Source organism: Melitaea cinxia, chromosome 21, assembly GCF_905220565.1.
Source record: "Melitaea cinxia chromosome 21, ilMelCinx1.1, whole genome shotgun sequence".
Taxonomy (NCBI): domain Eukaryota; kingdom Metazoa; phylum Arthropoda; class Insecta; order Lepidoptera; family Nymphalidae; genus Melitaea; species Melitaea cinxia.
This window is the reverse complement of record NC_059414.1, coordinates 12,581,873-12,596,375: the sequence shown is the minus strand read 5'-3', so window position 1 is coordinate 12,596,375 and position 14,503 is coordinate 12,581,873. Positions and strand designations below refer to the sequence as shown.

General features: G+C 35.4%; 1 protein-coding gene across 1 annotated transcript; it reads right to left on the bottom strand.

Annotated features, from left to right (window-relative positions):
• Nucleotides 1-1,138: 1,138 nt before the first annotated feature.
• Nucleotides 1,139-14,503, bottom strand: LOC123664125 (E3 ubiquitin-protein ligase TRAIP). The gene is made up of 9 exons (XM_045598731.1): nt 14,324-14,503; nt 13,458-13,574; nt 12,560-12,772; nt 12,087-12,245; nt 11,748-11,849; nt 10,722-10,835; nt 9,541-9,724; nt 9,152-9,274; nt 1,139-1,486 (listed from the first exon to the last, which is right to left on the bottom strand). The coding sequence occupies exons 2-9, from the start codon at nt 13,568-13,570 to the stop codon at nt 1,151-1,153; spliced, it is 1,344 nt and encodes a 447-aa protein (XP_045454687.1). The 5' UTR covers nt 13,571-13,574; nt 14,324-14,503; the 3' UTR covers nt 1,139-1,150.

Below are 14,503 nucleotides of genomic sequence, written 5' to 3'. Positions count from 1 at the left end.
ATTATACTAAGTGTACCTATAAAAAGTATAAAATAAAAATTAAATTAAAATTAAAAAAAAAACCGACACAATAACCTGAGTTGCCTTTGAAAAGTAAAAAATAATTAAAGAAACTCAATCTTAAAGTACCTAAGTATGTACGAGTATTAATAATTCAAAAAAAAAAAATAATACATCGCGTTCGGGGACCGCTCCTACTTATTTATTACCTACTATTTATTTTTTCATTAATATCACACGCCTACTTACCTAAGTCGCTCTTCTCGCAATCTATCAAAAGAAATTAACAACCAATCGAAAATAAAAAAAAAAAAGATATATTCAAACATCATTTATTATACAATGTATTATATAACAGTCTTGTTAATATTAGTAATTTTATATTAAATCATTACATTAATTATAAGTAATTGAACAAAACACAATCGTCTTAAACAATAAATAACACTAGTATAACTTCGGTAATTACTAATTCTGTATGGCAAAATTAGTTGAAATATTGAATTGTGATTGTTTTGTAATTCATATAAATTAAATAGTTTAAATAATAATTATTTTATTCATAAGTATTTTTACCAAAAATACTTTTGTTAAAAACTAGTATTCCGCCTGCGGTTTATGGTTGGTTTTTTTTTAATAACTCGGTCAGCAAACAAGCTTACAGCTCACCTAATGGTAAGCGATTACCGTAGCTTATAGATGTCTGCAAAACTAGAAGCATCGCAAGCGCGTTGCTGACTCTATCCAAAACCAGGAGCTCTGGTCACCTTACTGACCACAAGAACACAACACTGATTGAAAGCAGTACTATTTAACTGTGATCTTCCATAAGGTCGAGGTACTACGCCAGTCGGACTGCTCCATATTTTTAGCTGTTGTGCCCCTACCTCAGTCACAAAAGGTTGAGCATATTTTATATTTACTTAAAATACTATCGCCGAGTTGCACGAAACAAAATTAAAATTTAAGTAGAGATTAAACTAATTTTATCACAAGAATTTCATACAATTCTTGCGATTAAATTAGTTTAATCACAACTTATTAAATTTTAATTTTGTTTCGTGCGACTCGGCGTATGACACTGAGGTATGATACTTATATGACATTTGTGATCATTCTTGATTATTTTATTTACTATTTTTCTTTATCTTTAATTAGATGTCTTGTTCTTCTTTTGTAACATTATGCTTATATCGTGATTACCAACTGGATTGGGTCGTTTTAATTTATGCTTCGCCGATAGTTTTGGAACAAAACTTTGCCATTGAGGCTGTCTTTTGTTTGGAACAGGGAACGTATCTAATTTTGAGTGTCCTCCGAGACCGTCGTATGATATGTTTGCCAAACTTAAATTGGGGTCGTTTTCTTGTGAAAATTGTAACTTTGGTGGTTCTTTTTTATGAAATATGCTTGTTTTCGATGTGCTCGGTATGGTTGGTTTGCTTGTGACGTTTCGAGCTGAACTTAGTAATGCATATTCTGAGGGCTGAAAAGTATGTCAATGTCTTATTAATAATTATTAATTCGTTAATTAGGGAAAATATACTTCCTATAATTTATGTCAACAAAAATGAATTGCCTTCTGAACTTCTGAAAGGTTGTACCAAATTACATGTTGGTTGGATGGATGGTTGTACCATTACTCTTTTTTTTCTTGTTCGTTTTCGTCATAACAATGATTTTATGAAATAAAGTAAAAATAATCAATATATTTACAAAAAAGGGTGGATGTAAAGTTAGGGGCCATCCACAAATTACGTCACACGTCACACGTCCCACGTCACACGTCCCATGTCCCACGTCACACGTCACACGTCACACGTCACACGTCACACGTCACACGTCACACACACACACACACCTTAAGGGGGAGACAGGGAGTCGAAGATTTTGTGACTGTTTGCGATAGATTCAGCAAAACAAAATTAGTAATAATAAAGACTTTATTGCGTATTAAACAGACAATTATTTTAAATGTGTAAGTAACGTGCGTCGAGTCTTGCGTTCAAAGTTCGACTCCGCGGGGGCCCGGAGGGGGGAAGAAGGACACGGTGGGGAGCGGTGAAGGCGGCGGCGGCGCAGGCCGGTCGCCGTGACGTCATCGCGCTTGCTTGTGCGCGTACATACTGCCCCCGTTGAAAGACGTTTTCAAACTATTCTTCTCTCGTTTTCTCTAGTTAGGCATCCGGACATGTTGGAAGAAGGCATATTTTATTGAATGCTCTCCTCGTGGTTCCTTTTGCTGTGAAGATATCTGCTACTCTGTTTATGTCATCTGGACCAGGGTACAATCGAGTAATGCGCCCAAGGCGCCATCGTAGTGGAGGTAATTGGTCTTCTTTCAGGACAACCATGTCGCCGATTTGAAGGTCACGCTGCCGAGTTCGCCATTTCGTTCGTTGCTGGAGCTCAGCGATGAACTCCCTGCGCCAACGCTCCCAAAAGTGTTGTCTCAGCTGCTCAATAAACTCATATCTGTTAGGCCTTTTAGTGGTGACAGGCAGTGACGGCACCGACATCAGAGGTCGCCCAATCAAAAAGTGTCCTGGAGTCAATGGATATAGATCAGTGGGGTCTGACGAAAGAGGAGATAGCGGGCGGGAATTAAGGATTGCTTCTATTTGGGTAAAAAGCGTCGCTAGTTCCTCAAACGTCAGAGAAGCATTGCTTGCTACACGTTTTAAATGGCTCTTTGCTGACTTAATACCAGCCTCCCAGATTCCTCCGAAATGAGGCGCGTACGCGGGACTGAATACGAACTTAATCTTTTCAGCGCTTGCGTAATCGGACACGGACTGACGGCTGGCTTTAAGAACCCTACCTAATTCATTCTTTGCACCCACAAAATTAGTACCATTGTCGCAGTAAATTACTTGAGGTCTGCCCCGTCGAGACACAAACCTGCGTAGGCAAAGAAGAAAAGCATCGCTAGACATTGAGCTCACCGTCTCTAAGTGCAGAGCCTTTGTTTGAAGACAAACAAACAGTGCAAGGAAACATTTGGTTATATTACTGCCACGACCCTTTCTGCTAGCAATTAAAAAGGGCCCAGCGAAATCAATTCCGCAAGTATCAAAAGCAAAGCTTGAGGATACTCTTACAGACGGTAAAGTACCCATTATAGGTTTTATCACTTGACCACGCATACGCGTACAAACAATGCACTTTCTCGTTACGCTGCGAGCTAAGTTTCTGCCCCCGATAAGCCAAAACTCTTCGCGTACCGCAGCTAGTAATAACTGTGGACCAGCATGAAGTAAACGAATGTGTTCATGCCTCATGAGTATTTTAGAAAAATGATGTTTGCCGTCTAATAAAATAGGATGCTTTTTATTAAAATCAAATTTTGAATTTTGCAACCTACCACCTACTCGGAGAATTCCTAACGTATCTATAAATGGATCTAAAGGCAGTAATTTAGACTTATGAGGCAAACTTTTATCTTTACCAATAGTATAAAGTTCATTAGCAAACGATTCTAACTGAGCTTGCTTAACTAACAACATTAACGAGTTCTCCAGTTCCTCAGGTTCAATTACACCATTACTTACAGCATTTTTACGACATTTATTTATAAATCTCAAGACATAAGCTACGATCCTCTTTAATTTATCATATCGAGAATATTTTTCGAATTTTACAACTGAACAGTTATTAATTTTAGTGTCCACTTTCGTACATGTAAATACTTTTAACTCTGGTAAGTTATTAGTTGCAAAGGACCCTTGAATAGGCCACTCAGATTCTTCCTTCGCTAAGAAGGAAGGACCTCGCCACCACAAAGTAGAATCCTGAAGCTGCTGCGGGTCAATCCCTCTGGACACTAAATCAGCAGGATTCTGATCTGTTGGTACGTGCATCCATGCGAATTCCTTAGTAAGATCGTTTATTTCGATTACCCTGTTTAAAACAAAGGTTTTTAAATTTCGGGATTGAGTGTTTAACCAACCTAGCACAATCGTAGAATCGGTCCATAATTTTTTGTGGCTAATATTACAAGTAAGTGATTTTATAACCTTGGCACACAATCGTGCCCCTAGCAACGCACCACATAGCTCAAGGCGTGGTATCGTCAACGTTTTTAATGGCGCCACTCGTGCTTTAGCGCATAACAGCTGTACATTAACGTGCCCTTCTCTATTTACGGTTCGTAAGTACACAGTGGCCCCATATGCGTGCTGAGATGCGTCCACAAAGCAATGCAGATCAATGTCACAATCAGTATATTTTAACACATGCCTAGGTATTACTATTGATGACAATTGAGCCAAATTTTGAATAAAAGAAGTCCATTTACTAGCTTCGTCACTAGGAAGAGGCTGATCCCAATCGATTTTATTACTCCACAATTGTTGAAGAAAGATTTTTGACTTTATAATGCTTGCAGATAATAAACCCAACGGATCAAAAATCTTGCAGGTCATGGAAGTAACTGTCCTTTTCGTGATGACATTGTCAACCGGTATATCTGTAGAAAAGAACAGCGTGTCCGATTTGGGTGACCAGTTAAGACCTAGGACGCTAGATTGTTTGTTCCAGTCACGAACCTCACACACATCAGTTTGATTTTCAAATAATTCAGAGCAGTTTGTGCGAAATTTGCGTAAAGGAAAACATGCAGACTCTAAAGTTTGAGTGACACCGTTGTATATTTTTCTGAGCTCATCGACACTATTTGAACCTGTACTCAGATCGTCCATGTAAAAATCGCGTTTAATTACATTAGCAACAGTTTCATCATTGCATTCCTGAGACAATTGCAAGAGACATCTAGTGGCCAAATGAGGAGCAGAAGCCATACCGTAAGTGACAGTGTTTAATTTTAATATTTTGAGAGGCTGTTCCTCATCTTCGCGCCACAAGATAAGCTGTAAATGACGTTGAGAGTTATCTATTTCTATCTGCCGATACATTTTTTCAATGTCCCCAGTTAATACAAATTTATGTATACGAAAACGCAATAAAATTTCAAATAAATCGCTCTGAACTACAGGCCCTACCAATTGGATATCATTTAGTGACTTTCCAGAAGATGATTTAGCAGACGCATCGAACACGACTCTCACTTTTGTGGTTTCCTTTTCCTCACGTACTACTGCATGGTGAGGTAAATAAAAACCGAATGAAGGTCGATCAACCTCTGATAAATGTCCCAATTCCTGATATTCTTTAATAAACTCAACGTACTTTTGTTTAAAATTTAAATTTTTATTTAATTTCTTCTCAAGGTTCAAGAATCTTCCGCGTGCACTGTAAAATGACTCACCCAAAGAATCTTCGGGTGACTCTTTAAACGGCATTTTAACAGAAAATCTACCATTACTTAACCTTGAAGTGTTATTTACAAAATGAGTTTCACATAATTGCTCTTCTACAGAGAATAAATTATCTTTGGTCGTAGGTAACTCTTCTACTTCCCAGAATCTTTTCATACTTTCATAAATATCTAATTGATTAAAATTACACATAAAATTATTGTTACAAGTACTTTTACCTACTGGGCCAGACACAAGCCACCCCAGTTTCGAATCTAGCAACGTAGGCTTGTCTTGACCTAACTTGATCTGTTGTGTACCTATAATATCCCAAAAAACATCTGCGCCTATAAGTATGTCAATATCAGCTGGTTGATAAAATGCAGGGTCGGCCAGCTCGATGTTTAATGGTAACTTCAAGTTCTGCAATTCAATTTTGTTATTAGGCACGCTACCGGTAATCCTTGGTACAATGAGACATGTTAGCTTAGCCGTAAAAGAAGATACTCTAGAATTTAACAGTACACAGCAGCGCTCAGATATATCAAAACCGATATTATTTATACCCGATACGTTTACAGGTTTCACTCGATTTACAGATAAACCCATTTTATTTTTGAAATTAGTAGTCATGAAGCAGGATTGACTCCCAGTATCTAATAATATTCGAGCCCTTTGACAGCTATTGTTCTGTGGATTAACTATATCTACAAGAGCGGTACACAGTAGCACTTCTTTTGCGCTAGCTATTGCCAAAGAGACGGGTGCAGCCTTCAAGACCTCTGCAATTTCTTTATGGAGTAAACTGTTATGTTTCCCCTTGCATGACCTACAACAACCCTTTAAACGGCACCTGTGCGCATTGTGCCCTTCGCGGAGACAGTTTGAACATAATTTTAATTTATTTACCTCACTCTGTCTGTCCTCCAAACTCATTTCTAAAAAGACGGGACACAAATACATACGGTGGTCCTTCTTACATATACTACATACAATCCGTTTTGACACTTCCGTATTAGCAGCGACTAATGATTTAGAAGATTGTTGTGACTTATAATTAGACTTATAGTCATGGGTGTGTTTATCCGAGCGGGTACCTTGAGTGGTTTCTAACACATCCGCGCGATTACGCAGAAAAGTCTTAAATTCAAGTAACGTAGGTAAATCGGAGAGGTTACCCTTGTATTCCTCCCATTTTCTATTTGTATTAATATCTAATTTAGATGACATCATAAATATAACCAAAACGTCCCATTGCTCAGTAGGTAAGCCTAACGTTCCGAGTGCTCTTAAATTTTTAGATACTTGATCAATAAGATAACGCAAAGCTTTGTAAGACTCTCGCGTTATAGGTTCGATGTTGAACAATGCCTTTAGATGATTGTTTATTAAAATATTTTTATTATTATACCTTTCACATAATAAATCCCATGCAACCCTGTAATTCGCAGAGGTAAATTCTATGGATTTTATAACAACAGTAGCACTGCCGTCTAAAACAGACCTCAAGTAATGGAATTTGTTTATCGTAGGTATAGTATCATTAGAATTGATTAACGAGTCGAACGTATCTCTAAATTCCAGCCATTTTAAGTAGTTCCCGTCAAAATTCGGGAGTTTAATCGTGGGCAATTTGATTGTATTAAGAGCATGAGAACAAGTGCCTGATGGCTTGGAATTTACAGAACCCTCGGCTCGATCCCTGCTTTGAGAAATCAAATCGATTATTTCCTGCGCAGTCGATATCAAAGAATAAAATTGAGATTCTATGAAGTCTCTTTCTCTAATTTGTTCATCCTGGTCGGTACTTAAAAGTTCAATTTGATCTTGCAATTCATCAAAACTAGTAAACAACTCTTGGAATTTAGTTAATCTCAATGAAATTTCTTTAACTTGGGCACCAGTTAAATCTGCAGGTTTAATTTGATTTAAAACCGTTATATATTCTCTAAATTTAGTTAAACGACCTTTAATCGTACTGCGTTTCTTTAAAAGTTCTTTCAAACCACTCATTTCAGTTTCCGGCATTGTATAGAACAAAGAATGAATTAAATAAAGTAAAAATGTTCACTCAAACCAGTTATCGCAGTAGCCCGCCGCAGCTGTTCCAATTCCGCCAGCGCTGATCACGCTAAATACACCCCGAGTAGGTGGTAGGTACTTGCTTCGAAGTCCCTGGAATGTTCGGCAAAATACGTCAATAATGCGGAACAAAGAAATAATTATTTTTAAAAAGCGGGTAGAAAATAATCTGCTATGGGAATTTTGTTGCATACGACAATTAATTTTTAATGATAAAATCTAATTTAAAACGCATTAATTTAAGCAATCGGTAATTAATTAAGCACAAAAATAGCAAACGCAGATAAGTAGACAGCCTTATTGTTCATGCAAGTAATAAAAGACCTTTAGTTTTAAGTATAAATTAATAGCAGTAATATAAGCTAAGAATTATTATTTTATTTGAAATGCAAAATCATTCAGTACATTAATATTAGTTCAATAACAACGATTTTATTGTTCAAAAATATTTAGCTTACGAGTCGAAAGAAAACGAATAGTATATGAGCGCAAGCGTCAGCGTATATACACTTTGTAAAAGCTTTAGCTAACAGGCGGAGAAAGTACGCATAAAGCAAGATACTTCAATAATATGCCCAAGGAAATAGCTACGCTTTTTACACAAAAGAAAAAAAAAAAGGAAAACGGAATTTAAAGTAAGGAAAAATAGGAACGGATCACTTCCCTCAGGTTGACCTCCGGAATCGTGTACGAAATAGTCCGCCAGGCCCTGTTGCGAAGCAGCTGATGTCCGTTGTAGTCCCTTTACTTGACCGTTAGCACTAAGTATGTTCTTATGACCTCTTGTAATGACCTTGTAGACTGCTGTAGGCTGTAGTTAGTCCTGTCACGGTCGCCACTTTGTTTGCGATAGATTCAGCAAAACAAAATTAGTAATAATAAAGACTTTATTGCGTATTAAACAGACAATTATTTTAAATGTGTAAGTAACGTGCGTCGAGTCTTGCGTTCAAAGTTCGACTCCGCGGGGGCCCGGAGGGGGGAAGAAGGACACGGTGGGGAGCGGTGAAGGCGGCGGCGGCGCAGGCCGGTCGCCGTGACGTCATCGCGCTTGCTTGTGCGCGTACAGTGACGTTGTGTGTTAGTTAAATGGAAATCAAAATAATGTAGAAACTGATGTTTTTATTTATTAAATAAGAAATGTGACCTCACAGTAGGGGTTGTCGCAGAAATGTGACCAGATATGACAGGGGGTGAAAAAAATCGTGAAATTCGTGTGACGTCATTTATGGATGGACACTTAGATTTGTGAGTAAACAATATTATTATTGATCTCTATTTAAGTGTTGCTTTGTTATTAACATCTTTTCAGTTATCTAAAATATATAATAATAATAATAATAATAATACTCTTTATTGTACACCATTAAAAGAAACAACAGAGAAAAAAAACATAAAATGAAAGATGTACAAAGGCGGTCTTATCGCTGAAAGAGCGATCTCTTCCAGACAACCTTTGGGTATAGGACACGAAATAGAAACTGCAGTTAGGAAGTAAACAAACGATTGGTGTGCGAATTAGAATACTCGAACAAAGTACTAATAGACAATATATAATAATAATAAACATACATAACACTTACATATATAAAATACACATATAATACATATATATATATATATATATATATATATATATACACATAGTAAATATATATTATATCATACAAAGACGATATATATACCACTGCAAAGGTCAATAAAACTATTGTTAGTCAACAATTTAAACTTATAAAACTATATGAAACTTATAATTTAATATATCTATTTATGTAATATAGGTTAGGTTTATTTATTATTATTTATTTATTTACCTTTAGGTTTCTCTCAGGTAATGGATGTGTTGGATGTCTTTGTAATGTAGTTAAAGCTAAATTGCTCTGCTTTAGGTTTAAGTACGGCGAACCTGCATTTTCTATTCTGTTTACTAAGCTATTCTGAAATAAATATTAATTTACCAATGAAATTTTATATATAAAAATCTATAGAGGACAAGTATGTACTCCACACTGAATATGATTCTGTACTGTTGTCAATATTTAATAGACTGAAACTTTTGAGGTAGCGCACAGCAGAATACACCCTGTTGTCACGCTATGGATTAGACTTCGAGCAGGATATGTCATGTCTGTATATTGAATAGAATAGATTCGTTGGACTACAATAAGCGAGAAAGATTACTATAACAAATTCCAGTACTCACTAAGCTTGTATTAGTATCATTCAAAACGCTAGCGCCGTTCAAGTCTTCATTAGGTTTTATTTCTTTCTCGGGGGGTTCTTTTAAGTCGTTTATAAGGGATTTGTTGGGAACTTCCCGAGCTTTTCTCTTGAGTTTGATATCTTTATATTTCTGTTTGACTGCGGCAAGTTTTTCTTCTGCTATTCTGAAATCATTTATTTATTTAAGGCATAAAAAAAATTATATCTAACATTACAGGGCAACCCAATGCATTACTTAAGTTTATTAGAAGACACAATTCTATTATAATCCTACGTTTTTTCTATTGTTCAGTGAGCTTATGACTTTATTTATTTATGTATTAACTTGCGAGTATATTTTACATAAAATATTATATGGTTTCGAATGGGGTAGGGGGGGTTAAAAAGATATTGTACCCCGGGCGCAAGTTAAGCTCGCAACGCCACTGTGTAGATAACCAATCGTTAAAAAGCAAAATAATACACTGATAAATTATGATTTTATAAAAAAAATTCTTGTCAAACAAAAGAAAGTTATTTTCAATATTTAAGTCATAAATTTTTCAATCGAGTGGAAAAAATCACGTGTAAAGATAAAGAAAAACGATAAATTACTTTTGAATTTAACTTCGACGTTGAATAACTTTGATAGGAGTGAATTTAATTTAAAATGTTAAGAAACTTTTTTATAGAGTATTAAATTTCCTTTGAAAAAAAGTATTTTGGACAAAAAAAAAAAAAAAACGTTATTTTTGGCCCAGTCTAATGTATATGGTATCATCATCATCATTACAGCCTATACAGTCCACTGCTGGACAAAGGCCTCCACAAGTTTACGCCAAAAATAACGTGAACTCATGTGTTTTGCCCATAGTCACCACGCTGGGCAGGCGGGTTGGTGACCGCAGTACTGGCTTTGTCGCACCAAAGACGCTGCTGCCCGTCTTCGGCCTGTGTATTTCAAAGCTAGCAGTTGGATGGTTATCCCGCCATCGGTCGGCTTCTTAAGTTCCAAGATGGTTGTGGAACCTTGTTATCCCTTAGTCGCCTCTTACGACACCCACGGGAAGAGAGGGGGTGGCTAAATTCTTTGTAAATAATGTATATGGTATGTCAATGAAAATTGAAGACTTTTATAGACAACATACACAACTCTTAAAATAGAAATCGATTGTATCTTACAATAATTTATGGTGCAGATCGGCGACACGGTCTGTTTCAGCGGCTAACTGCTGTTTGACAGCTTGCAATTTGTCACGAGATTCGTTTTTCTTGTTCTCGGTATCACATAACGCTCTGAAATATGTAAATACAACAAATTTAATCTTCAACACTCATCATCACTTCAGCCTATCGCAGTCCACTGCTGGACATATGCCTCCACAAGTTCACGCCAAAAATGGCGTGAACTCATGTGCGTTGCCCATCAGTCAACACGCTGGGCAGGCGGGTTGGTAACACGCAGGGTCGGCTTTATAGCATTGAAGACGTTGCTGCCATCGGTCGGCTTTTTAAGTTCCAATGTGGTAGTGGAACTGTTATTCCTTAGTCGCTTCTTATGACACCCACGGGAAGAGAGGGGAGGATATACACTTTACTGCCGTAAACACACAGCAGCACTCTTAGTGAAAGATTTTTTAAAATTGGATTAAGTTTATTTATTACAAATAAACAATAAATCAAAATGAGTCCTTTTTATAATATTAGTATGTACTCTAGTATATGATTCATATCTTTTTAATAAAATAAAATTTACATATTTTTTTAAATTGCTAATTATTGTCAGTAAAAAATAGGCTAATCATACATATAACAAAAATATAACGGGTCATTGTTTGTACAAGATATGTGAGAAAAAATATTATTGGGACCTTTATCAACGCAAATAGCACCCAAAACAATGATTGTCAGAATTTTTGTCTGTTTGTCGTTTGTCTTTGTGTTTGTGCACGCTAATCTCAGAAACGGCTAATCCGATTTAGATGTGGTTTTTACCAATATATTGTGACAAGCTTAGTTTAACATTTAGTGATTGTTTCATGTCAATCGGTTCATAAATAAAAAAGTTAAGTTAATTTAAAGAATCACGTTGACCATGTAGTCACTATTTCACGCGTACGAAGTCGCGAGCATAGCTCCTAGTACATTAAATATTTTATCACTAATATATATAAAGCCAATATTACATAATTAAATAAAAAAATTTACCTTTTCAGAGCTGAAGCAAATGTTGCAACGGTCCGTATATCTGTGTAGCCTTGTAACATTTGTTCTACGTCATCACACGTCGCATTTAATACATTTTGCAAACTGAAAACATGGTAATGCAGTAAAATATACGTGGTTTTAAGATTACTTTAGCACATAAGCCTATTTTAATTGTTGGAAAAAAGGGAAACAGTCATAAAATAAATATTTTTTATAAGCAATTTTAGTTTTTTTATTTTTAATTTGAGTAAGACACAAGGTCTGTTCCTAAAATAAATAGATAGTAATACATTCTAATTTTTATTTCTTTTTTTTTTATTAAAAATAAAATAAATATACCCAGTCAGTGTTTGTATTTTCTTTTTTAAATTTTCATTTTCTTCTCTCAATTTATTTGTCTCTTGGTTTTGTACTTTGAGATATGCTAGTTGTTCTGTGAGAGCTGATATTGCCGACTCTTTGCTTTCCAATTTTTTTTGTAACTTTGCCAATGACTGTCTGAAATTAATAATAATAACCTTTTGCAGACAAAAGTACAGCTAATATTACTACAGCTTAATTATTAAAAAACATTTTTTAATATCATATCAAAAATTGACCGCTCCAGCGGGGTTCGAACCCGCGTCTCCGACTGACCGTGTCGGAAATCGTACATATTAAAAAACAGACAAAATCTATATAACTAATAATACATTGCACAAACCATCTGAATGACTCCCCAAATTAGAGAATAGTTTTTTCATTAGTTATTGTTTGATAAAAAAAAAAATGGAATTTGTGTATTGGTGTGTAAAATTGTTATAGTTACTTACAAACTTGTTTTAAGGCTTGCTTCGGATTCTGCTAATTTATCGAGTTGCTCTTTGTGTTTAGCGTCTTTTTCCCGTAGTTTGAACAGAGCGTCGTCAAGTCGAGACTGTAAAGTTGTAGCATCAACTCCCGTTGGGTCGTTTGATATCGTGGGATACAGACGGAACATACAACGATCTGTTACTTTGTTGCGACATTGCGGACATGTTTTTGATCTGAAAATTGATAAGAAAAGAATTTTATGTAGTAATTAATGATAAATTACTTGAAAACTGGAGAAAACAGGTGATTCTCTTTTACTTAAGACCTCTTTTCACTTTTGGCTGAAAGTTGCAATAGACAGAAAACAGTAGAAGTAGGAAACCTGTGCTGTAAGAAACACAGGAAAAGGGACCTATTATGATTACAGTTAATGAAGAATGTCTAATAATTGTTTCAGTTATTAGCCAGTTACTAGTCTAGGTGTATGGCTTCTTGGTGTTCCACACTGTGATTCAAAGATTGCTAACAGATATCAGTTTCATTTTTATCACGTGCACATGGTAATCATTACTTATATATACGTCAGACTTATATAGGAAATACTTTGTTTCAGTTTTAGTTGACGATGCATAGGGCAGCGGTCACAGCCCTGGCTGTTGTGCTGGCGGTCGTAGATTCAATCCCCGCTCACAACAGACATTTGTATCGGCCTTATAGATGTTTGTTGTGGTCTGGGCATTTGTGCTTGTGTATTGTGAGTGTTTTTGGATCCCCAATACAGGAGATAATCCTACTGGGGATCGTTGAGTGTTAAGCATTTATTATTGTTTATTATTATTAGTTTATCACGTTTACTTTGACTAGACTTTAGACTTAGAGTAATATAAAATGTACACATATTTTACAATACTTCCTTACCTTGATATCCATTCACGTAAGCAATCATAGTGAAATATATGACCACATTTTGTCACATGTATGTTCTCCGTTTGATTCACCAAGTCACTACAAATTGTGCACAAGATATGCATTTTTCTGAAAAAGATTTTTTAATTGCCTTAAAAAAATTATGAATCTTTCTCTATATGTCTACTGCTTTTCTTGGTATACAACTAAGATGGCAAACAAGTGATGACTCACTTGATAGTAAGTGGTGCTTTAGCATATGGTCACCTGCAACATCCCTAAAAGTGCTCCCTGAGAACTTCGGCTACCTTACTCACTACAGGAACATAACACTACTTGAGTCATTATATTTAGCTAATGGGCTAATTAACTAATCGAGCAATGATAGAATCTTCGATATCTCTCTGACTTTTTATTAAAAAATAATATAATCAAAACAATGTTCAAATAGCAAAAATTATAATAGAATTATAAATTATAGAACATCAATTATAAGGAAGAATTCAAAATACAAATTCTTGATATCAATAAAAAAAATTTGATAAAAAATTTATAAATATATAAATAAAAACATGAAATGAGGTTTGATTATTGTTTGGATATATAGACTGTATACGTATGGATACGCCACAGTAGTATTATTTAGCTATGATCTGATAGCTGTAAGATTGATGTACTTCCAATTAGGCTGCTACAGATTTGGAGCAAGATATTTCCTGCTGTATTCTCTGTGTCATTTTTAAAAACCTCAAGGAGGGAAAAGTATCGCTTATTCGCTTTTTGATTTCTATTAATTCTTCTAAGAGATTATTTAGGTACTGTTTACAGAATGGTAAAATAATATAAAATCAAGTTTAACACATTTTTATGACACTTACCCTCTGAATTAATTTAACAACCCTACACAATGCATATTATCAACCCATATTTATTAAGAGTTTAGGATAGAGACGTTAGCTCCATTATATTCATAAAACCATTAATAATCTCTATTTTAAAGGTGTAAATATCAAGTTTTTATCCAAACTTCAATGAGTAAACAATCATAGGCGGCTTAA

What these genes read in the sequence shown, in the direction of transcription:
- LOC123664125 (XM_045598731.1), bottom strand. Translation starts at nt 13,570, where the DNA reads ATGCATATCTTGTGCACAATTTGTAGTGACTTGGTGAATCAAACGGAG. An exon ending in TTACGTGAATGGATATCAAG is followed by an intron (nt 12,773 to 13,457) that starts GTAAGGAAGTAT and finishes ATCAATTTTCAG; the next exon opens with ATCAAAAACATGTCCGCAAT. An exon ending in AAAATACAAACACTGACTGG is followed by an intron (nt 11,850 to 12,086) that starts GTATATTTATTT and finishes CCATGTTTTCAG; the next exon opens with TTTGCAAAATGTATTAAATG.